At 40.8% G+C, this 25,905-nt stretch overlaps 1 protein-coding gene across 4 annotated transcripts in view; it reads left to right on the forward strand.

The window, feature by feature from the left end:
• Positions 1-25,905, forward strand: part of Mapk10 (mitogen-activated protein kinase 10) — a 272,339-nt gene that overhangs the window by 185,092 nt on the left and 61,342 nt on the right. For all 4 annotated transcript variants that reach the window (XM_057771356.1, XM_057771353.1, XM_057771355.1 and 1 more), the window contains 5 exons: positions 12,007-12,136; positions 16,833-16,891; positions 17,708-17,846; positions 18,479-18,644; positions 20,972-21,043. In XM_057771356.1, the coding sequence (XP_057627339.1) occupies positions 12,007-12,136; positions 16,833-16,891; positions 17,708-17,846; positions 18,479-18,644; positions 20,972-21,043 (566 nt within the window). The remainder of the gene's footprint in view (positions 1-12,006; positions 12,137-16,832; positions 16,892-17,707; positions 17,847-18,478; positions 18,645-20,971; positions 21,044-25,905) is intronic.

The raw sequence follows: 25,905 nt of genomic DNA on the forward strand, positions 1-25,905 counted from the left end.
CATGGCGTCTCTCCAACTCTGCCTTCTTCCTCCCTTGCTATAGGCCATGTCAGTTCTTTATTCATTAACCAATAAAAGCAACACATAGACAGAAGGACCCCCCACACCAGTGATATGTGCAGGAACCACACCCACATCCTTTACCAAGGGCATCGTGTACTTTTAACTGTGACCATCTCTCCAGCTTCTTAAACTTCTTTTGGTAATACAGAGCAACTACGGAGGATGCTGCTGTAGGTAGAATCTCCCTCTGCTGGGCAATGGTGCGTGCTTTTCTCAGGTCACCAGTGAGAGGATTAACTGGGGTGGCTACACCTGAGATCTTACTGTTACTGTATCCCTTAGACCGCTGTGCAGTCCTGCATTCACTACAAGACGATCGTCTCATGATTTTTGTAAGATACCAGGACTGTCTTTTGGGTAATAGCATCCTTTTGTGCCGATTTCATGATGCAAACAAATCTTCACCATTTATCATGTCCAGAATGGCTCGGGTATAGCAGAGTCATGGAACCTGACACAAAGATGCTGTGTGACTTTGGTCACATTGATTCCTTAGGCCTCAGTTTCCTCAGGTGAGGATGGATGGAAGTGTGGGCATGGACGAATGGTCAGAGGACTTTCTAGCTAAAAGCTTAGTCTTGCTCTCCAGATAATTTTCTATTTATAGAAATGTACAGAATGCTTTCCCTCCTCCTCCTTGAAAATGCTGCTGACAAGCACAGTGCTCTCAGCATTCTGCAACATGTTTAGTGTGCAGCTGGGAGGAAGCAGAACTGAGAGCTCAGAAAGTAATTACCTAGAGTCCAGTAGCCAGGAGACGTGTGTGTGCGTGCGTGTGTGCTCACACACACGTTTTTATTGTGCATATATACATTTGCAGAGTGTAACCATGTGAATCAGAATATGCACATCCATTTTCTTTAATTTGAATCATGAGGAAAATATAGAATTATTGCCACCCAACACAATAGTTTTCTATTTCCTGACTTTTATTTCTTTGGAAAGCTCAAAACCCTTAAATGTTATTAGCATCTTACATATCTAAGAGATGGGAAGTTTGTGTATGTTCATGGTGAGCAACATTTACTAAGTGGGGGAGGAAGAGAAGCATGGAGACTTTAGCCAAGTTCTGCAAGATTTGATGATTAATTGATATCAACCAAGGTTTGAATTAGGAATTTTCCACTTAAAATTCAAAATGTGTCTGAAACAGCACCTTTCCCTCCAAGGTCTTGACACGAGATTTTGACTACTTAACCGTGTCAACTCCAAATGTGTATCTTGAAGATCATGCTTTCTTATCTCTTGAAAATGCACCAGGGAGGGGATGGATGTTGCTGGGAATAGACCTGGAAACAGTTTAGAGGAACTGACTCCTCTGGGAGACGGGAGACACCTTCAAATATTTGAAGTCGCAAATGTCACTAGATGAGCAAACTCAGACTGTGTAGACAATACTGAGGATTAACAGCAGCTGCGTTTTGATTCTGCGTGAGAAGGAACTTCATCAGTTAGAGCTGTGTCTGTGGTAGCCTTCCCCACGACTGTTAAAGCTGCCTGGGTGAATGCTCTTTTGGGGGATCATTAGTTTTTCCATAGAATGTCTTCATTTGGTGGATTCTGAAATTTTTAAATTTTTTTCTAACTCCGTGATTATGTGGATTTTCATAAGCTCAGAACTGTTATTTACAAGTTAGTGATACTCCTTAGTGGAGCCGCTGCTGGAGGGTGCGCAACATAGTGCAGGTTTTGGCTGTGGAATGGGCCATCGCTTCAGCTCTGTGCCACATTGTGAGCGAGGACAGTTTGAGACCCTGCAAGGCATGAGGATTGATACCAACGTCTTACAGCTGAAGTCCAGCTGGGCATCCTGGATTCACACACGTCATGCCTGCAGAGAGAGTGCCTAACAGTTCCAAAGAGCAGACACACTTTGCAAATGATCAGATCATATTTTCCTAGTCATACACTGCAGGTGGTTTTAGCAATGAGTACATAAAAATCATTTCATGCATGGAAGATTTTATATTTTATTTGGATAGGAATTTTTATATTTTAATAGACTCTTAAATTTATAAAGTATTGGAGACTCCTTTTTAAAGAAAAATAAAATCATAAAATGTAGAATATGATTTTCATTATAATGGTTGGTCAAAGCGTATCTTTAGTTATTTATAGCTTATAAAATATTATGTATTTTATAATTCTTTGTAATTCAGGAAAACCTTTCAGAAGATATTAGAATTAGATTTCAGGAAAATATTCAGTTGAGTCCATTAGATGAAACCACTCTGATCTTGTACATTTCAGTGTATCCCAGTGGTTGACTTAACTCATGTAATACCTTGTTACTAGGACAGTGTTAACCTTCTGAGTACAGGCAGAGAAGGAATCACAGATTTGGGGTTCAGTTCCAGGTTAAAGCTCTTTTGAGCTCATCCGGGGATTCTGATCTAATGCATTTGAATGTAGTGCCTTGCAGTGTGATTGGCTGTTTCCCACTTTGGTATTTTGAAGCCCTACTTCATAATTTAAACGTGGTACTTGGATAGTGTGTCAGCATTCATGTAAAATGTTCTTTGCTTTGTCTCATAAATAACACAACTTCAGAATCTTTAGCATCAACTAGAACAGTCTTTAACATCAACATTTCACGTCACTTACTGACCTATCAACAGGACTTATGTAGGAATCATCGGCTAATTACATTTCTGGCACCACATACTGCCGGTAATTTGATCATAAACTCATGGGGCCTTTTTTTCCTCCCTCAAAACTTCAATAAAGCTGTGTTTTGTGATAGAGACTGAGGGAGAATTATTGTTCTTGTTTGGAAAATCCAGCAGCTAGTCTAGCTGCTGAGATAAATTCCTGTGAAGTAGGCCTTGCCTAAGTGAGCTTTTCAGAATGGATAGATTGGTTTTGCAGGCCAGTTTGGGTTCTATTAAACCCTTAAATTCAATCTCACATCCTGCTGTGATCATTTTTCACATCCGTTATTGTCTACCCTTCTCCTTGACTCTTTTCTGTGTGCTTGTTAGCTAGATGATAAAGACAACAAAGGCAACCAAAAAAATCCACAAGACCTTGAGTATGGGTGTTCTTTATTAAAATGAAGCTAATTCATATCGATTCCCATGAATTTTGTTTCTAATAGTAATGCCTTTTGTAGGAGGTGATACCTTATTTTCAATAGTCCTATGACCTCACAAGGACCTACAATATATAATCTTCCATGATCTATTTTACCCTGAAAATCATATTATAATCTTTCCATAGACTTTCATTGCCTTTCCATCTTTCTTCCTCACAAAACTCAAATCCTGATTAAATCCAGTTTCTCAAGGGAGTTACAATGGCACACATCAGTGACCCCAGCCACCTGGGAGCCCAGGCAGGAGGTCACAGGCTGGGGACAGCCCAAGCCAGTAAATCTCTTAGAATAATAGATCCACTGGCTTAGCAGAGGATGCTGGAGAGAGAGCTCATGGCCAATAACAGCACTGTACCAGACAGGCAGTGCGCCTGTGCCACTGCTCTGGAACTCTGGTTCTTTCCCATTCCCACCATCCTACAGTGACAGCGTCATACACTCACCTCTCCTCAAAAGCACAGCATTCCTTCATATACCCTCTAACTCTGTTTTCTATTTCATAATCAGAAACCTAGATGAACTAATAGCCACAAACTTCCACCAGTCCATCCCCCAGGTGCTGTCGTTGGAGCCCTGCTAATCTCCTGTGTCTGGTAGGGTGGTGCAGTGCCTTTCCCACTAAAGTAGCCCTGGATTTGTATCTCTACCCACTTCAGTGCACATCACAAGTAGAATTTCCTAGTCATTATAGTATCCCTTTAGCATTCTTGTATTTCTTTAAAAGGAAACCTTCCCATCCACTAGTCTGGTCTATAGAGTGAGTTCCAGGACAGCCAGAACTGTTAACAAAAGAAGCCATATTGCCTTTAATCCCAGCACTTGGGAAGCAGAGGCAGGTGGATCTCTGCGAGTTCGAGGCCAGCCTGGTCTACAAGAGCTAGTTCCAGGACAGGCACCAAAGCTACAGAGAAACCCTGCCTCAAAAGACCAAAAAAAAAAAAAAAAAAAAAAAAAAAACCCAAACCAAAAAACCCCACAACCAACAAAAGTGCTAGTTCTCTCTCTATTCAATAAACATGAACTGTCTTCTAACCATGTCTTTCTCTAGTATTTTTTCTGACTGAATATTCTTCCAGCTTTTTAGAAGATTCATTTATTTTATATTTTTGAGTGCTGGAATTCCAAACTTCTCCAAAAAGTACTTCCGTTAATCTTCTTCCACTTTGGTGCTTACTAGTGTTCATTGCCAATTTATTTCCAATATGAAAAATTAGAATGTTGGGGTACTAAATATGCTAATGACATGAATATATAGAAATAAGGGAAAAGAGGAGGGTGTATGTTTGGGGTAAAATCGGCATTCCTATTTAATAGGTATCATATCTTAGGTACTTATGCAAATAAATTTCAATGTATACCTTCAAGCACACATACACACACGTACAATGGGGACTATAAAGAGAATGTAGAAAATTCTAGTAGGTCTTAGAAATACTATGAAGTCTCATATCAGTGAAGTTACATGATATAAATTGCTCCTTAATTTCTCAAATGTATTTACTTACTTATATTTTCAATAAAATATTTTCTCTTTTATTTTGAAGTTGTAAAGGCAGTAAAAAGAATAATACTAAAACAGTACTTATTTTATATGTGTTTAGTGAGAATGAGCTTATACAACTAAGGTGTCAAGAACTTTAAAAACAAATGAGTTGAAAAATGCCCTTAGAACTCAGTTATAATTAAACTTATATTTTGTCGTTTCAGCAATGTGTGACTATTTTAGAACATCACCATATGCACTAAAACCACTGTTTCCCTAGCCTAAGTACTCATAATTTTATATAAAAATTTTTTTTTGCAAAGAATCCTAATTCCAGAGCTGAGGATTACTTAAATTCAGAAATGCTGCAATAAGCCAAATGGTGTTTCTTTATAACAATATAACAGTGACTAAGACAGAAGTTGGTACCAGGGGCCAGGATATTGCTGTGACCATCTGAAACATGTTCTTTGTGGAGCAATATGGAAGACTTTGGGAAGTCCAAGGCCCTCCCCCTCCATCCAGGCCTAGGAAGGTGTGTATCCAAATAGACTAGGGTCCCAAAAAGCCAGTACATGCAGTAGAAGCAGGTCCCAGTGCCATTATCGATGAGAATCCAGTTAAGAGAGTGCCATGAATCACAGAAGAGACTTTGAACTTTGAACTTTTAAACAGTCTTCAGACTGATAGACTCTGGAGACTTTTAAAGTTGGACTGGATGTCATTTTGCACTATGATATTGTTACAAGCTATGGGGCCAGGAAGTGAAATGTGGTAACTTAAGGGAAACTGGCACCGTAGGTTTGGTAACTAAGAAAAGGCATAGTCATAGAATTCTGAGAACTAGGAATGCACTCTGCTTTACTGCTGAGAGTATCTCAGCCATTAGAACACTCCCCTAACATTTGTCTTTTTAGTGCCAGCTATATCCCAGACATGAACTTATGACCTCCATGTAAAACAGCAAAAAGGATGAGGCTGTTGCCCCCAGAAGATGCAATAATCAAGCAATGGGGTAGGATTTGAAAAGCTAAGCTAATCTTATTCTTCTTACAACTTCATGGAATACATTTTCTTATTCGTTTGTGTGGTGTTACTGCAGACATTTTCCTTCAAAGTGTCATGAATAGAATGCTCTGGGTTTTCAGACACAAAGTAGCTAGGTGGACATAGTGTAAGTTAGATCTCCTAAGACCAAGTGTTGGTACAACGCTCAGCTGAAGATGGGACATCTGCATCCTACTCTCTCCTCCCAAGTCTCAGGGACACCCGAGGGGAAGAGGGGGACTGAAGAGGGGTTGAAAGGATGTAAGGGCCAGAAGGCCAGAAGCATCAGGTGAAACAGTACCTTCTGGACACGACAGGGCCACCATGCTCATGAATCCACAGCAGCTGTGCTTGCCTCCACAAGACCTGCACAAGAGTAACCTAGTAAATATTCCAACCTGGATTGCCCAGGGGTCTTGACGGCACCCCTCAAATAGCCGAGGAGCTATTGTCAGTTGATATAGGTAGAGTCTGTTTTAAGGGTGTGGCCCCTGGTAAGTCAACCATGTTCTGGTTGATGGCTCCAAGCCTACAACATACGTGCAGCAGAAAATGTTCCGGATGGATATTAAAAATTAATAACTAGAAAGAGGACGTGAAGTTGGAAGGAGTGTGGGAAGATGGATCTGGAAGAGGTTAGGGGGAAGAATAGGGAATATGATCGGTAGGGGAAGAATAGGGAATATGATCGGTATTCAGGTATGATAGTCTCAAAGAATTAAAAACATTTTTAAAAAGGAAACACATCTGAAAGAGAACAGGCTTCTGTCTGGAGTAGATATGGGCAAGAGATAAGGGGATAAAAATCAGGATGACTCCCATATTCAAAAAAGCAGCCCTGAGCAGTTTAAGGTTAAACTTTATAAAGTTATGAGCCTGTTAATTCTGTGATGTTTCCAAGACATCCAATTAGAGATTGGGTACAGTTATACACATGAGTTAGGACTTTTGAGGAACAGATCTTGAATAAAGGTAAAATACTTAGTATCTCCCGCAACAGTGTGATGCTGATACACTTTAAGTTACTCTGTGTCTTTTCCTAAAGTAATCAGCACTTTCACAGTATCTCATAGCATTGAACACAGTTCCCTGTGATAAGCGTTTGGGGGATGCAGAGCTAATTCATTCAGGACCTGAGGCACTTAAATAAGCACACTTAAAGGTATTGAAGACACAATCAAAGGAAAAGGATGATGAGCTATCACAATCATGATACAAATCACCTGCTACAAACAGAACCACACAAATACCAGCTTTATAAACATCAGCCTAAAAGATGAATGTAACCACAGAAATACATCTAGGACATAAGTGATATCTAATACCCATGTTTTGGAGTCTGGGGATGGAGTCACAGTTAACAGCGTCACATTAGCAGACAGAAGGCACAGAGTCAGAAGCGTGCTAAGGTGGGCTCCGGGAAGAGAAAGCTGTCCCTTGCACTGTTCGTATGGCTGATTCTTTTCATGGTTTCACAACCTGTATGCGGAAACCATTTTCAGTTCCTGTGGCTCGCTTAATGCATCTGTAAGATATCAAGAATATAGTACCAATGTGTGAGCCGCAAGAGCGCCTTCCCAGCTTCAGGTTATTTTAGATGCAGCATACCTTCACTGCAAGCTGATTTTGGGAGTCACCATTTTACCATCGAACCACTTGCTCAAGAAAAGATGGTGCCTTTGATGCACCCTCTTTAGTGGGTTCTGACAGCTTCTGAGCACTAATGTGCATCCACGCTAATACAAAGTACTTAAGTCTACTCACCCTTTGGATTCTGTTGTTAAGAAATGGGTAAAGGTGAGAAAAGAGTCTCAGGCCTGAGAGAAGTGCGGGTTCTCATCCATTTGTGGATAATGAACAAAACACTCCAGCCAGAATACAGTGGCCATGAATGGAGGGCTGATGTCATTCTTTTTCATGTGGGGAATTTTGACAATGAATGGGTGCATTGATGTGTATTAGCAGAGGCAAAATTACTGCTATTGAAATTCACTACAAATAAAGATTCTTAAAAACATAAAGCATGAATAAATTTTATATTGAAAATTTAGATATTTAAAAGATAATTCAAGCATAATTATTGTTTGTATATCCTCATTAGTTTTAACAACAATTTAATGATCTTTCTGCATGTAATATTCTGTAACTGTAGACTACTTGTTCATTTCCTGGCTGCCCAGACCTGAATAATCACACAGAAACTATATTAATTATAACAATGCTTGGCAAATGAATTAGGCATATTCCTAGCTAGCTCTTATATTTTAAATTAACCTATTGCTACTAATCAGTGTATCACCACGAGGCTGCGACCTACCAGTAAGTTTCCAGTGGCTTATCTCTCCTTCAGCAGCTACATGGCATCTCCTTGACTCCACCTACTTTCTCTATATCTCTGCTCAGATTTCCAATCTGGATTTACTCTGCTAAGCCATTGGCCAAAACAACTCTTTTCATTAGCCAGTAAAAGCAACACATACATAGGACTTCCCACATCAGTATCATTTCACTGGTGTTTTTCTGAAATGGTCAGTTTTTTTTTAATGATTTTTTGTGTTTATGAAATTCTGGGTTTTCAAAATAACATATGAAATTAAAATATTGAAACATGGAATGCAGGTGTTCAATTAAAGATACTCAAGGGACTAAGGAAAAATTGGATAAATTAATGATATTCTCAATTTTGATTAATTTTTTATATTTGATATAAAGATCTCTTCCCCTTTCCTTTCCCTTTTCTTCTTCCTTCTTCTCTATACATGTTCTGTGTGTGTGTGTGTACATGTGTGTACATCCTGTGAGTTCAAATTAACATCCTAATTTGGAAGAATTGTCATTTCATCAAGGTAAAGCTCTGATTGGAGAGAACGCTGTAAACGTTGTCATTGGAAAGCCAGTGCCTCTCCACTCTTCACTCCTTGAAACCTGTATCAGTATCTTACGTCCATGTTGTTTATAGTTCTTCAGCAAATATTCTAGAAAGTAGTTGGAAAATCTCCTTTTATTTTTATCTACATAGACAAGTGGGTGGGGGAGGAAGATTGCATTCTCATGAATTAAAAATGACCTAATAGGAAACGAAAACCTCCAGATAGCAGTTTAACTGTGCAGCATTAACAATGCCTGTCTGCAGGTGTATTTGTTAGACCCTGGCCAGTAACCACAAAGGAGCTGAAGATCGTGGGTTTTTTTATAGTGTCTGCCTGGGTACAAGGAAGGAGAGAGAAATATTTTTGGCAGATGTAATTCAACACAATAAACTGTGTGCTTGTTCAATTACTGGAAATCCCGAGAAGCAGACTCCTGTCAGGGCCCCTGAAAGGCTTCCTGGGCACCGGAGAGCTGAATCCCTAGGGCGCTCCCAACTCTGAGAAACCCCAGAACCATCAAACTGCCAGAACACACACACACATCTCTGAAATTAGACTACCTTGTGCTGGGAGCCTTGTTGCTGTCATGGCTGCACCATGTCAGGGATAAGGGACTGGGCCCTGAAGGTCACTGCTACCTCCTACCAATCTAAAATGTGGAGAATAGCACCAATCTCTGCCTCAGAGAAACAAGCATACACCAAAGAGTGGCAGAAGATGGTTACTACCCTGGCTCTACCTGACAAGACTTTCAGGACCTCTACAGGACCTGTTGGAATCGACTGCTAGCTACAAATGGGTCAGGAATGGAAATTTAACTTTGAGGTTTCTTTCACACAAGAATGTTATACAAAAGGGCCAAATAATATCCAATGAGACCACTCACAGTATTTCACACAACTATAGACGGGCAAGACTCTTATTCTGGTGGGGAAAAGAGATTGGACAGGGCACCAATCAAACTTGACCTTGGTTAGAAGAGACATCCTGTATGTGTGCCTTTAAGAGACCATGAGGTGAACATTGTTTCATTAGAAACATAAACCAGCGTATTAATGGTCAAAGTCAGACATCTGTGTGGTTACGCGTATCTAGACTTTTAGTAATATTTCTTCTTTGTCGCATGTGTCATGAGATGAACTTCAGAATCATGGTCAAAGCAGCATGGTGATTAAATTAATTTATAAATAACGGAAAGACTAGAATTTACTAATTGGTGGTCTTACATCTAGTCATCACACATGAGGTAACAATTCATTGTTTATCCTGACTGTGTTGTGTAATAAGCCCCACAAGAACCCTGATTTTTGAGAGTAGCACAAGGTATCGTTTGCTGGGTGCTCACACCAGCCAGGACACTACAGCTAACTCCTTCACTTCTTCAGACGAGCCAGTCAGGCTGTTTGGCCTGTGGTGTGAGTGTGCAGAAACTGACACTAAAGAGTGTGGCACAGTCGTGAGTACAGACTGGTGGGCAGCAGGGCTTAGATTCTTAGCAAAAACCATATCAAGGAAGAGCTGGCAGAGGCAGGGAGAAACTGACCAGGGGTCCGCCTGGCGAAAATCCCAGGGGTTGGCGTTTGATCAGTTATTCCCTGGGACCTCAGGGCTTGGCCCATCGTCAGCAGGACTTTCTTTAAAGTGAGTGATCAGTTCCTGTAGCTGCTATCACTTATCTTCTCCTGAGAAGGAAACCTGAGTCTTGTACTTACAAGTCCATCATTTCCCTCTGCACTATTTGTTAGACGCCAGCCCGCCTGACCCCGTCCTCTCCCTCTACGCAAACCTGGGATAAAAGTACCAAGTACTACAGTGGGGTTCAAATACTAATATAAGTAACATGACGCTTTAAAAAGCACCTTTAAAATGGTTCCATTAGTTAACTTTGTGTGGGATGGGGCAAGCATGTAGACGTTGCAACAGTATGGTAGGAGCGGAGTGAGCATGTATATGTATGGAAGGGCTGATAGCCCTACCCTAGATTTCACTGACACTTCAGGGTAGCGTTGCTTTCTTTAGTCTGGGACCACATGTTCTGAGAGTATTGATAGTCTGGAGTATATTCAGAGGAAGCAGCGCAGATGGAGATGGGACTTGAAGCTGTGCTGTGACAAATGGCATGAGGACACCGGTGATATTTGTGACGGAAGAACAGACTTTGGGGGAAGTAATGAAAGCTGACTTTCCGAGATTCACTTGGTCCTTTGAAGGATTTCAGACTCAATGGTTTATCATAACAAAGGGGAATACTTTACATGGGTTATCCTTGAAGGCAGGGCCAACAGAAGTCATTGGTAACCGTGGAGAGATGACTATCTTTGTTAGAATCATGGTATTTTTTACTCTCAAAGCTGCCCACTAACAGAATGATCTGGCCTGCTCTTAGTGAGCTGTGATATTTGAAGTAACATAAGCAGAAAAAAAACCCCAAGCATCTGATGGAGATATTTTAGAGAAAATTAAAGATTAGATGGAGGAATGTACTAGGCAAAATAGAAAGCTACATCCAAGTCACCCTGCAAGCCTCTCATTACCTAACAGTATACTTCATATCGATAAAGAAAGCCACACTCTTTTGGGTTTTGGTTCAATTGAGCCCTAAGTGGTCAACAAATCTATAAATTTAACAGATTAAATTTGGAGATTCTGGTTTGCTTACTCGTCCAGCCAACTGGGCAAAACCAGAAAACCCCAATGTTTCTGGTATGCAACACCAACATTTTATGGGTATACCATGAGATACAGAAGCAAGAAGGTCCCTCTCACTTTCTTTGACCTCTAGAAGCACATTGAGACTATGTGAGGGACAGTCCTGTTGAGGTTGCTTTTTAAAAGCATGCTAATTTATCATTGTTGGCCGAATGAAGGATTCCCAGGTTAGTAACATTTACTCCTCTCTCGGTACTGAGTGTCAGCTGTTTGCTGGAAGAGCATCTTCTGATGGTGTGTCTAGCTTTGAACCTTGTTCTAGTGCATGAATGTGCTCTGATGATTGATCAACCTATGTTTTCATGAATTTATCATCAGATTGTAAAAACTGGATCTTGTAACTGGGGGAAAAACAGATGTACACCTAAAAGAACCCCCAGTCTATCACAGATAGAGTCTGTCTACATAGTATATTGACAGATGAGAAATTCAAGCTCCAATAGATGGAATGACATACTATTCTCATGTGCCCTGAGGAAAATTTGAGTAGTTGGCTTTTGTCTCTTGATCTGCAGTTCACTGATGTCGTTTGAAGCTGCATTCTGAATGTTCCATCCCTTCTTCTTCCTCTTCCCTGCCCCATCTACTCCCCACTTCTCTCCCCATCTACTTCTGGTCACTCAACCTTTCCTTATGATTTTATTGGCATGTAAACTAAAAGCATTAGGTGGGATTCCAGAGTGCCATCTTCCTTGTCTGTGCTGTGTGCTGAAGTCTGGACTGCTTTTGAATCTTGACAGTGCCGCATATGATGCTGTCCTCGACAGAAATGTGGCCATTAAGAAGCTCAGCCGACCCTTCCAGAACCAAACTCATGCCAAGAGAGCTTACCGGGAGCTGGTCCTCATGAAGTGTGTGAACCATAAAAACGTGAGTTTCCATGTTAGTTTTGAACCCCTGGCAGCGGGAGGTTGTGAGACAAGAGGAAGAACACAAGCACAGCTCCAGGAGGGAAGCTTGCTTTGTCGTCTCTGTCTCTTAAGGTTGTTTATTTTGCCCATATGCTGAGTTTGGTTTCATTGTCCTCGTGGTAGCTTCCTGCTTAAAAAAAATTATCCGAAAGCCATATGGCATGGAGGAGATGAATGTGACTGATACTCTGTCCCTGTTATGAAATTAACCTTATTTGCTTGTCACGCTCAAAATTAACCCAGGAGCCTCATGCTTTTCAATCAAGCTAAAGCTCCTAAACAGACAAAACTCACAGGGAAATCTTACAGGACAGAGCATAAGTTCATAATAAAAGGCAGAAGATTCTCAGTTGCTGTTTTGTCTGCTATGTGCTTCATCTGGAGTCAGGCAGGACTTCAGCTGCTGAGGGTCCCTGCTGTGTGAGCATCTTGCTTTGGGATGGGGAAGCGGCAGGTGCACACACATGGAAAGCTCTTCAGAGCAGGGACCACACAGAGCCTTTGCTTAGTGCATCCAGGTGGTGTCAACTATCACTTCAGAGGTTACGCTTCCTAAATCTCAGGGGAGGACCTTCATCCTTGAGCCCTGTCTCCTCTTTGTAAGGAGAAATCAAAGAAAATTATTTAACCTGATGGTGATGATTCATAACTCATAACAAGTTTATGAGGCATATTTTCTTATGCACAAATATGTAATAAATTATATATTTTTAAGAATAAAACTAAAAATAGCAGCTATCACATGTTCATGCTAAGTCCTGAAATATAAATACACACAGCATATATGAAATTATCACTGTATTTTGTAAGTGAGATCATACAACAAATGATCAACTACCAGAGCAGTAAGCAGCAAATGTGTGTTTGGTAGAAAGAGATTTATGATACAATGATAGTGACTTTCTCACTCTGTCGCTCTACTCCCATGACAGACTGACTTTCTCTCTCTACTTCTCTCTCTCTCTCTGTGTGTCTCCCCCCTCTCTGTCTCTCTGTCTTTTTCTCTCTCCCCCATCTCTTCTCTCCTGCTTCCTCTTTCTCTATCCCTTTCTCTGGTGCGCCCCTCATATGACCTTTAAATCAGATCATTTGTATACTGTTGAGTTGTTTGGGGCCAATGACACCTGAATTCACTCTTTTGGATTAATTACATTTAATGTGCTGGACAGACTTCTAGATAGTTAAGACTGTCGAGGATTACAAAGGAGAAGAACCAGAACAATTTCCTCCCAGAGGAGCCTCAGTTTTCTCTGAAAGGGAAGGCTCCATAAAAGAGGTAGAAGCATTTCAAAAGGCTGATCCCTGTGGGATGTGATGGGATAGGCAGAGCAGGAAGGGCTCATGACTCATCACTGACATGGCCATGCAAAGAGCATGAGACATCTAGAAGGAATCTAGAGGTTAGGGGAAACTGACTCTTAAGAAGAGACACTGTATAAAAGCCATGAAGTCTCTCGCTGTGTGGCACACTGGTCACATGACCAGGGTGGCAGGTTACTGTGTTAGGAAGGAGGATGAAACAAACCCCTGAGCAGAGAACAACATACGGATGCAAGCAAAAAAGCAATGGTGTAGAAAGATTTCCACACATCAATTTGTATCTACTTAATCATCCTTGCAGACCCTGTGATGATGGAAGTTACAAAATAATCCCACATTAATTCAGAATTATGTATAATAAAGTATAATAGTCCTAGATCGCAGTCCTCTGCATGAATGGAGAACAGGAACTGAATCTAGCAGCCAGAAACAAGAACCAGAAGCAAGAGGGTGAGGGCACGCCTTACAGCTACATTTATAGTATAAAAGACCACGCCCAAGTGGCTGGTATCTTAAAGGCTGTTGGCTGAAGAGCTCCCACAGCAACCCTGGAGAGCAATATCTTATGGAGAAATTCCAAATTGCTTGGCCAACTTGAAAAAAAAAAAGCATATCCCGTGGTGTGGTTTGGATGTATTTCAGCTATCTTTTCTAAATGCTCACATATTGGAAGATTGGTCTCCAGTGCTGTAATATGAAAGGTGGTTCATCTTTCCAGAAGATGGACCTTCAGATGGCTTAGGGTCTTTGGAGACTTGCCTTTAAAAGGACTAGGGAGTGCTCATCATACCTCTGAGATTTCTCATGTCACATGAGAGTGACATGTCAGTGTGAGCCCACACACTGTCCAGCTTTGAAAGATGATCATCTTTCTGTCCCTCACAAGCTACCTCCAGAGCGATGCTAACACTGGCACCACGTCCTTGAACTCACACTGTAATGACTAATAGCCTTGCCACGAAGTTAGTCTGCCTTCAGCATGGTCTGGTAGTAGCAGAAAACAGTTGAGTATTTGCCCCAATGTTGACTGCAACAAAGGGAATTCACAGCAACTGCTCCTTAAGGAAAATAAAGATTTCCAAATTGCTATAACAATTTATATCAGTCCTGCTACCTGCTTTTTATGTATGTGTTTGTGCATGTATGCTTACAAGCTTATAGAAATATTTTTTAACAAAGAGAGAACTTCCCTCTTACCAGTTGTAGTTCTTCATTGATACTCAAAGCAAATATGGAGTTCTGTTAATCCTAGGGAAAGCAAAGAAACACAATGAAGCAACCCCATTCAACCTTTAATAATAGGAAAATCCATTTAGAAGATAACTCAATTCCAGGAAGTCATGATTGTTGAGATTGCGGGATTGTGACAAGTGCTGACTCATGTCTGTGCCTCACAAGACTTGATAATAAAACAACTGAGTCAGGTTCCCACTGGAAAATGCTACAGGGAAGTGGAGGTATCTATGATGACCTCATTCTGATGTTGAGCTGTTTGTAAGGCATTTGCCGAGTGGGATTAGCACTGCATCAGGAACTTCTAGCTGAGACTTTAGGAGGCTGGAGATAGGACTCCGTGGTTAAGAACATGGAATGCTCTTCCAAAGGAGCTAGGTTTAATTCCCTGTATCCTCATGGTCACTCACAGCTATCTATAACTCTGGTTCCAAGGAATCTGAAGCCTTTAGCTTCTGAAGTTATCAGACATCCCCACAGTGCAGACATACATTTAAGCATAGTACTCGTATACATAAAATAAAATAAATAGAGCTGGGCGGTGGTGGTACACACCTTTAATCCCAGCACTCGAGAGGCAGAGGCAGCTTCTGTGAGTTTGAGGCCAGCCTGGTCTACAAGAGATAGTTCCAGGCCAGGCTTCAAAGCTACAGAGGAACCCTGTCTTGAAAAAAAAAAAAGAACAAAATAGAATAAATAAATCTTTGAATGGGTTGTTAGGAAGAATTGAAATCTATGAGGTAAGAACTGAGGTGAAATACAAAAGAGATATCTAAGAAGGTTATGAAATGAGCCTATAGGAAAATGGGAAATAAGAACACAGACAAAGAAATGTATCAGGAGACACGGGCTTTGAAAACAGTCTGTAATGTCGCTTTGTAGACTAGTTTACCACCTGATGATGGGAGTTGGTATTATCCAGTCCTTAAACGGTGCATGCATGCGTGTGCCAGTGTGTATAATTGTGCCCCCTGTGTATAGTCCAATTTGGCTAAAAAATAAAACCTCTGTGATAAAATGTTACTTTATGAGACTTCTATGATATGAGACAAGTAAATGATGATTCTATGACAACTATTATATCTACACTTTGCTCATCTGAGCTGTTATTAAGTATACAGAATTAAAGGTATCTTAAAAGTTTAACAAAAGCGTTGGATGCTCTGTGACATTTTTCTTAATAGTTTATGCAAGCAGCAACAATCAAAAATTCCACAATATGGCACATTTTCCAGTTATTTAGAATTGTGTTATTTAGACGACTTTATATGTTCAAGTGCCACTTATGAACTTTATGAAAAGCCATTGAATTTGTTTGTGCCCTGAAGTTGTTTAACTATCAAGCTAACATTTTTGTAAAGTAGATTTTTAGTCACATCAGCATTTTAGGTAGAATATCCTCATTTGTTTATATTTTCATTTCCACTGACACGTGATGTATAATATTCAAATGGGAAGACATATGGGTTATTTATACATATAATTTATGTAGAATTGAGATGAATGTGGTTTTTTAGATTGATTTACTTTATCACATAATTCCCATAATCACTGAAATAAGAGAGTAAATGGTTAGGACTAAAGTTTGCTAGCTCTTCAACTTGCTTTTTGCCAATTTATCGTTAATTTTGTGCACAGTACACCTCCCCACACACAGCACAGCCATATTGGTTGAGGCAGTATTTAAACATGATGGGACTTTTTCATTTGGAGGAATAATGGTCCCTTCAAGGTTTTGGTGAGGATTTCTTCGTCTTCCTCTTCTTGGTGACTTTGCCCTTTGTGGATTCACCACCTCGCAGCTTGTGTGTGATCATGGAACCACAAGAAGGAATACAATGCATACGTCTTGTCTGGCTTGGTCCTGGCTCTGAATAGATGTTATAATTTCGTTAGTAGCCTTCAGACAGGTTTTGTGTTCTCTCTGATTCCACTTTTCTGTCCTATGAGGCCGTCCAGGAGAATTTCCCATCTTTTCCGTTTCCATCATGGCTTTCTTTATTGAGTGTCTTACACCGGGAATAAATACACTCATGCTTTAAAAAATAATTAACTTTCTGCCTTATTTCTTTTCTTTGTCTCTTTCATGCTCTGTCTTCCAGATTATTAGCTTATTAAATGTTTTCACACCCCAGAAAACGCTGGAGGAGTTCCAAGACGTGTAAGTAATGAAGCAACAGAAGTAACGAAGGGAGGTCACTCAGATAACTCCAGGGGAGTGGCAAAAATAATAGCAATAGAAACAAAAAGGATGAAATTCCTTGCAAAGATCGAAGAGACCTAAGGGCAGGACCCAGGGAAGGAGCAGCAGTATGCAGTGCAGATTCCAGGGTGGTCTGACCTTCTGAAGGACACTCCTGCCTCCTTCTGGCCCATATGGTCTGTTGTTCCACACTCTTGGAATCTCAAAGTAAGAAAGCCATATTAATTATTTGTTCATTGTTTCTGCGAGTTTCCAGGATGGGTCAGTTCCTTTTGAGAAACATTAACAAAGAATATGCCGCAATTTTCTTTGTTCTTTTTCACCTGTCTTTTCAGGGCCTTTAATTTTGTGAAAAATGACTCTGTCTAGAAAGTCAGTGACAAATTGGCTGAGGGGCAGTTATTCCGGGGCACGGTTTCTTCTTCCACAGCTGCAGCATACTTTAGAAACCCCTGTCCTGATTCCTTCCCTCGGTTGTAATCATAATACTTAGGAAAGCATTAGGGAAATATAGGGAAAGTATGATCAATAAAGGTGAGAGAACAGATGGCCATGAACCACAGACTAATTAGTGACGCTGCTATCTGCCTGTGGGTTGTCGCTGCAGCTGTCAATCATGGTATACTTGGAAGTTTCCCATCCTCTCGCAAGCAATCACAGAGCTTGGAAGTTCAATAAAACATAGACGAAGTACAGGATTCCAACAGTGTTGGAAGGTCATGCTAGACCTCTCTTCTGGAACTAAGGTTGTGGATTTGTGGATTTGCCTTTTAGTTACTTAGTGATGGAACTGATGGATGCCAACTTGTGTCAGGTGATTCAGATGGAATTAGACCATGAGCGGATGTCCTATTTGCTATACCAGATGTTGTGCGGCATCAAGCACCTCCACTCCGCTGGAATTATCCACAGGGTAAGATCACTTGCTCTAGAACTGCAATGTACTGACTACTGCAGAAGAGAAAAAAAAACAGCTTTGAATTATCGTCTCCGGGAGAATTAGCACCCGACTGACTGATGTGTAGAAGGGACTTCTATGTGTGCTCTGGGAGAATTTGAATTTATATTTTTCGTCACTGAAAGTCAACTTCTGAAGAGTCTTGTATTTCCTAGCCCACTGACAATGGAAGTTGGATGAGTAGCTGAAATAATACAGCTCATTTCCAATTCCTTTCTGGAAATACAAAGATTTTATAATAATACAGCTGCCCCTATGTATTCCCCTGTCAGGCCTAGAAATGACACTTACCCTTAAAGGTTTATGTTGTTCTAAAGAGAAACCTAAGAAATGACATGTTATTTTCACCAATGTGAGCCTAAATAATAAAAATGACAGTAAAGTCTTCTTCTGAACTTAAAATATTTTATTAGGACTTTTTTTTTAGAAATCTAAAACTACCTGTGACGTGTCACAGTGGTCCTGTGCTTCACACGGGGTCCTGCGGACAAGCTGGCTGTTGCAAGGCTGCCCTGTGTAGCGTTAGGGAAGAAACTGCGGTCCCTGTAGATACTCACTTTCATTTTCTTCCCTGTTTCTGTCTTCAGGACTTAAAACCCAGTAACATAGTAGTCAAGTCTGATTGCACATTGAAGATCCTTGACTTTGGACTGGCCAGGACAGCGGGCACAAGCTTCATGATGACACCGTATGTGGTGACGCGATATTACAGAGCCCCTGAGGTCATCCTGGGAATGGGCTACAAGGAGAACGGTAGGGATGTTTCCGAAAGAGCGAAACAGGCTTCACGCTTTAGATAACCGAGAGGCATGCTTGTTGTAACATAGATGACTTCTTTTGAAGAGGAGCTTGCCTGCTCTTCATTTTCAGAGTTCTCTTAGATACCAGTGGGGGGAGGGGATGGGGCGTGAAGGATGTGAAGGGGCGCTTCTGAGAGGCAGGCTTGGCTGCAGGATCTCTAAAATGTGATAGCAGAAAAGACTTGCAAATAGAGCTCACTCAATTAAGCAGTCAAGCGGCTGCTGATTGGCACACAGGCCTCAGAGAGGGAGAATCACTGCTAACTGCCCGACTCTTGGCTTTTGTGGAAAATCTCAGGTTAATAGCTCTGGTCCTCAGAAAAGATGCACAAAGAGATTACAGAATCTTGGATCAAGTCAAGTTAGCATCATTCAAACTATAACCTTCTTGTTCATATGTCAGATCCTCTGTAAGTAATATTTAGTGTCGTACTATCTAGTAAATCTTAAATAAATTCAAGAGGCCATATAAAGGAAAAAAAACATTAAATTTTACATTATTTCTTTGACAAGAAAGTCAGTCGAATATACATGAACATGTTGAAAGAAAGACACAGAAAGATATTTGAAATTCAAATTGAATTTTGATTGATTAAAATAAAGGGTTATAAAGTACGTCTTAGAAAGCCTTGTGATCTATCATTGTGTCTGGAATACCTATTATAAAGAGTCATGTTGAAAACCATATCGAATATTCTGAGAAGTTAGATTTGTATTTGTACCCTGAATGCCGGTTTTTAGGTTTTATATGTTTAATCCCTAGAGATCTTTTTCACGCATTTCATCACGACAACTACTATCGCGGTTTTGAGTATAATTCCCGCAGAGGGCATTTGTGAGCCTTTGAAGTTAAGAGCAATCATTTGCATACTTCCAGTCTAGTGGACGTTGTTACATTGCTGTCTTTGTCAGCCCTGAAGCAGGCCAGGTTCACTTGGACAGCCACTGCCAGAGCTGTGTCACCTTCTGACTTATGTTAATGGAGCCCTCCTCCTCTTTCTCCTGAGTGAAACCCAGGGAGGTTCAATTAGAGAGAAATCTAGAACTGAGGACCAGAGTTACCAATAATGTATTGTATATTTTAAGGGGAAGAGTTGGAATGACCCAAGCCAAGACATTGATAAATGTCTACGGTTTGGGATATGCTGAGTGCCCTGATTTGATCATTACACACAATCTGCATGCAGCAAATATCCTTGGGTATGATGACTGTGCCTCACAAAAACTAGGAGGGGTGAGGATGGACAGAGCCTGGAAGTCTGAGTTTGCCTGGTCTGTGTATTTAGATCTTTGTCGCACAGACAGAAGGTAATCAGTCCTGTTCCTTTCTTTATTTGAGAGGTCTACAGCACAATGAAAAGCCTTCCTTTCTGTGCACGGAGGTGCGCCTCACACCCTTGTGCCATGTTCTGTCTCAGCTGAGGGTGGTTATCATGCAGAAGACAAAAACAGCTTGTCCTGCTTCAGGCATGCCCCTCCCGTGCACCTCACCCTGCCTTCCACCCCTTGGAGCAACTCAGACCAATGTTTTTGTTTCAGAATCCCCTTGGCATTGGTACACGTGAAACAGCCAGAGAGTTAAGGTCCGTAGGAGAGTGTTGGTTACCAAACAGGACGATCAGGACACACACGTGCACTTAAGTCTTAACACCTTTTCTACATTTTTCACTTTTCAAGATCCCCTTTGTGCAGATGCTAATTTATCAGTTTTTTCAAACTATTTCAGATAGAAGTTAGAACTGATGCTTATCTTAAAGAATAATTTCTGGGTGAAAAAATCAGCCCTGTAACACGGGAATTGCAGCTCCTCACCACAAAGTTCGCCAACCATTTCCTAGTCTCTCGGATTTGGTTGAATGAACTTTTATTTGGGACAAAGGGTATTCTCTTGCTGCCCACTGCACACAACTGCACAAAACTGGAAGTGAACACAGTCACCCTACATGGATGAATCTAGCAAATGCTATCAAAACCGTCTCCGAGACCTTTAGTTGACGCCTGCCTGGAGATACTGTTGGTTTAGTGAATGTTCTTTCCCTGTCCAGGACACCACCAACTCCTGTCAGTCAAGATGCAGTTTGGGCATCCATACAGTCCTCTGTTTTACACATGAATTTGAGCGCTCACTGTAGAGCCTGCATGATAACACAATGTGGATTTTAACTCACATTCAGTCACATTAGGTGGAATGTGAGAGTCTTATCTTCCAGTCCCCAGAGCCGGTGACCTCAGTTAACCTTGCTTTCCTCCTCTGTCTTCACTCCCTCTCTCCTGTTCTAGTGGACATATGGTCTGTGGGATGCATCATGGGAGAAATGGTCCGCCACAAAATCCTCTTTCCCGGAAGGGACTGTATCCTTACACCTTTGGCTTCACCTGTTTCCGTTTCTCTCCCTTTAATCTCGTAACGATTTTCCCAGCAGAGGAAAGACAGGAGCAGGAAGTTGGGTAAGTGGAGCGCTTCTCACAATGAAGTGATGGTTTCTGTACCCTCACCAGCACTGCAGGTGCCTACCACAATAGCTTCTGCTAATTAATTTTCCAATAGACTTTTTCTTCTTAAACCACTTTCTTTCCTAGAAGTCAAAATAGGAACATTGTTTCTCAGAATTAATGGATACTACCAGACTCTAAATGAAAAACAAACAAATCAACAACAAAAACATAATTAGCAAAAGAGGTCACTATTTCCAAGTCATTTCCCATCTTCTTCCTAATGCTATTTATGATCCACAACATTCGAGTATGATTTCCCTACTCACTCTCCCTGACATTCAAGCTTTAGTCTAGGGATGTGTACGTAGTCAGGCTTTACTAAGCCGCTGCAACATGCATGACCCCAGTAAATCGTGAACCTTCACCCATAGAAACCCTGATTATTAATCAAATGAACAGAGGGCAGGTGACTTTAATAGGACTTCATTTGCTTGAGTTTGAGATGTTGAGCTTTGGTAGATAAATAGGTCATTATGGGGCTCAGTAGGTGGAGTGCCTACTGCAGAGGAGTGAGCACCTGAGTTCAAATCCCCAGCACGCTTGTGAAAGCCAGGTACAGAAGCACACCTCTGTAACTGCAGTGGTAGGGCAGACCTCCATGCCTGCTAGCCAGCCTAGCCAATCAGAGAGCTCCAGGTCTCCTGACTGAAAACCCAAGGTGGAGTGTGACTGGGGGCCACACCTGACAATGACCTCTGACCTCCGCCTGCACCTACACACTTGAGCAGCACACATGAAGATTAGGGCATTGATTTTCCAGCTAAGTTTCTTAGAGGACTGTGTACAAATGAGCTTTACATAAGCAGAAGAACTTCTTCAGTGACCAGAGGTTTACTCTCTAGTGAAAGGAAACACTTGCGTTTATGACATGTAGGAAATAAACTTCACATATTAACAGGAGAACATCCTTTGACAAGTGCACAACAGCTTGCTGATGGATGCCAGTGCCAAGTATGGTCGACACTAACTGATAACTTCAATAACAGTACAGTGTTAGCTCATAAGAATTGTTAGATAAGAGGCTTTGGATTTTGTCAACAAGAAACATGGCAGATTATTACTCGTTTTATTTGAGAAAGTTCTATTAAGTAATCCCTTTATTATGTAAGAAAGATTATAATTTCATTTCAACACAAAAAGAAAGGTTACAGTTCAAAACTTATGACTCGATAAGAAGCTAATATCAAGCAGGCATTCATGCTTTCTGCTGGACATTGGTGTGATATTTGCTGAGTCCCAGCATTAACACAAACTGCTGGTCTCTTCTAGCCCTTCAGTGGTAAAGACCCTGGACAATGCGTTACTTCTCAGCACTTGAAATTAAAGATTGGATTACAAGCGCTGAATGAATACGGTGCTTACCACTATCTAAAGATACACAAAGCTTGTGAAACGAACCAGTGATGACCTCATATTGAATAAGTGCTAAGTGACAGAACTTTGAATGTATTGAGGTAAAACATATATTGATAAAATTGATCTTATCTGTTCCTTCCTATTCTTTTTTGTTGTTAATATGAGCACATTTTAAATTATGTGCACAATTTGCACTTGGTGCTGTTGTCTTTCTTATTGGACAGTGCTGGTCTAGAGGGAGGAAACTCTGTGACAGCCTTCTGTCTATAAACCATTTTATGTAACTATTGACCTCGTGTGCTTTTGTCCATAGGCACATTTCACATGTGATCTGAGAATTTTTTTTTACATCACATCAATTACCTGTAGTTTGGGGGCCATTTACATAACCACTGTGGCTGAACAACATTATAATCCATAATCACTTGTCAGTGTGCTGATCTTACTCACAAGCAGGAATTATTCCTTGTGCTTTTGCCTTTGGAGTAACATACATTAAAAACAGAGACCTTTCTATCGCTGCTCAGAGTGGAGCTGTAGTCTCTGTGGGCCGCCCACCCATGAGGACAGACAGGCCAGGATTTCTCATCAGTGTGGGACATGGCTGCTCCTGGTCCCTTTTTCCACAGAGCAAGGGCACTCTGTGAGCTGTAATGTAGCTTTCCACTCCTCTCAGGGTTGCACTTCTGTCTTGACCATTGAAACTCAACAGTTAATACAATCAGGATAAACTGAAACTTTTAAAATCTAAACTGATCCTTCAGCAAAACGGAGATAATCACATCATTGATGATGTTCTGATTTTCAAAAAAAAAAAAAAAATCCTTCAGGGCATTGCCTTTATTTTTACTTGTTTTAGAAAAAGTTTTGAACCTGAAATAAACCTGTGCGAAAGTCAGCATATAAAATCTGCATCCTGTCACATGTGACCGCAGTTTAGTCTCTGATGCAGAGAGTGTAGAATGTAGCGTGCTGTGTACCTTTATTGAGAATGGTTACTACACAGAACTCAGGTCTTTGACAGCCAAGCTGACGGTCCTGTGTGATGCAAGCCTACAACACTGCCACTTTCTGATAAGGATTTCCTACTGTCCTTAGAGCAAGAGCAGGCCATTGAGGTGATTCACTAAACTACAAAGGGCAGGCACAAGAATGTGGTGGTTTCCTCAGAGAACAGCCATGGCAATATGTTAGTGTAATTGAAATAATTCTAAGATTGGCTGGAAGTAATATCGAAGTTTAATATATGTTAATTGAGACTTTGACTAGTTCATCTCTAGGCTCTGCTACTTAGAAATATTAAAATATGTATAAATTAATTAATATTAATAAGAGAATCAAATTATTTTGACTGGAAAATGATGCAATAGTCTATATCCTAATGTATTTAAAGCCAACATTTCATAAAGAATGAGATACATTCTTTATTTGAAACTGTTTAATCAGATTTATTTTCACCACTAGTTTTCTTTCTATTCTTTTATGTAGCTTTTGTGTGTATGAGATACAAGAGCATCATATCTCTGGAAGCATGAGGGAAGGGTTGGATGGACGGACGGAGGATGAGTGTACCTCTGAGTCTCTGGCACTGGAGTGTTTTACAATGTGTCTCAGGAACTGTGTGTGTGTCTTACACAGGAAGAACACATGTGTTCTCAGTCTGGACAAGGACATTAGTGCTTTTTTATAGTTCTACTTTGGTTTTTAAAACATTGTGCTTTTAAAGATTTATGATTAAATTTCAAAACATAAGATTTCCAGAGAAATGTCATGATTTTAAAACTATTAGCTCTTTCTGTTGTCCTTTGAAGTTCACTGGAAGAAACGTTACGCAGAATGTCGTCTGAATTCTAAACTGAGTGACAATTCAGTTCAGTGCACTAAAGGATAAAGCAGAGAAGCTTCAGAGGTTGCGGTACAACAGTTACGTCCTCTCAAAACTGGACCTATTTCCAATTTTCTGAGTGGCGTCTGTGTTGGTCACCTCCTTATTGTGGTGACAACACCAGAGGCCATAGCTCACAAGAGGAAGGGGATATCTGGACACACAATTCCAGGTGTTTCAGTCCGTGGCTAGTGAAGGGAGGAGGAAAGAGAGAGGCGAAGAGGAACATAGCTCTATACTTTTAAGGGTTTGACTCCAGTGGCTGAAATTCCTTTCACAAAGCTCTTCCTATTAGCTTCACAGGCCGGTCACTGAGCCTTTAGCATGGTGGCTCTCATCCTCTGGGTCCAGGCCCCTTTGGGGTTGAATGACCTTTTTATAGGGGTGACCTAAGACCGTCAGAAAACACAGATATTTACATTACACTTCATAACAGTAGCAAAATTAGTTATAAAATGCCAACAAAAATAACTTTAAGGTTGAGGGTCACCGCAACATGAGGAACTGGATTAAGGGCTGTAGCATGAAGAAGGTGAGAAACTCTGCTCAAGCCCTAGCATTTGAGGTGATGCAGAAGACCCATAGCGTGGCACTCACACAGCCCCAGAGCTATTTCATCATGGTTAGGAGAGTGTAGAGCTGTCGTCAGGGCTTCTCTCCTTAGGGTGAATGGAAGATGGCGTTTAAAAGGAAGAAGTAAGAATATAGAATCAGCTTGCTTCTGTCAAAAACTTCAGATGTTCTCAGAAAATTGATGACTCTATTTTAACAACACCTGGAAATGCTCAAAGTTTCTTTTAAATGAAGTCACACATTATCTGAGTATGAGAGTTGCAAATATTTTGGCTCTCTGCCTGTGCAATGCAGATGTACACAAGCAGGCACACACACATGTACATGCACACACACGTACATGCAGAGAGAATAGAGATTCATACCAGTTGGAAATAAATATATTAGTTATTATGCCAATAACTGTCCATTGAGAGGAAAGCAACATAGGAACCTTGTTCCCATACTGACGGCTGATATTATTGACAATATATTTATATACACATATACATATAGATATACATGGATCATTTCTGAAAATACCACAAGATTTTATTCTAAAAGATAAACTGGTCAGTTTTAGGAGAGAAGTGACCCAGTATTACATCACACTCCCATAGTCCCAGATTTTCTTTTTAATGTGGAAATAGAGTCATTACTTATTGCAGATTCTCCACTTTCCTAATGCTAGGACCCTTTAATATAGTTCCTCATGTTGTGGTGACCCCAACCAAAAAATTGTTTTTGTTGCCACTTCATAACTGTAATTTTACTACTCTTATGAATTGTAATGTAAACAGCTGATATGCAAGTTATCTGATATGTGATTCTTGTAAAAGGATCGTTGAACTCCCAAGGGAGTCTTGACTCACAGGTTGAGAATTGGCTTAGAGACTAGGAGACGTTCCGAGGACCCACTGGTGAT

Source organism: Chionomys nivalis, chromosome 6 (genome assembly GCF_950005125.1).
Source record: "Chionomys nivalis chromosome 6, mChiNiv1.1, whole genome shotgun sequence".
NCBI classification, from domain to species: Eukaryota; Metazoa; Chordata; class Mammalia; order Rodentia; family Cricetidae; genus Chionomys; species Chionomys nivalis.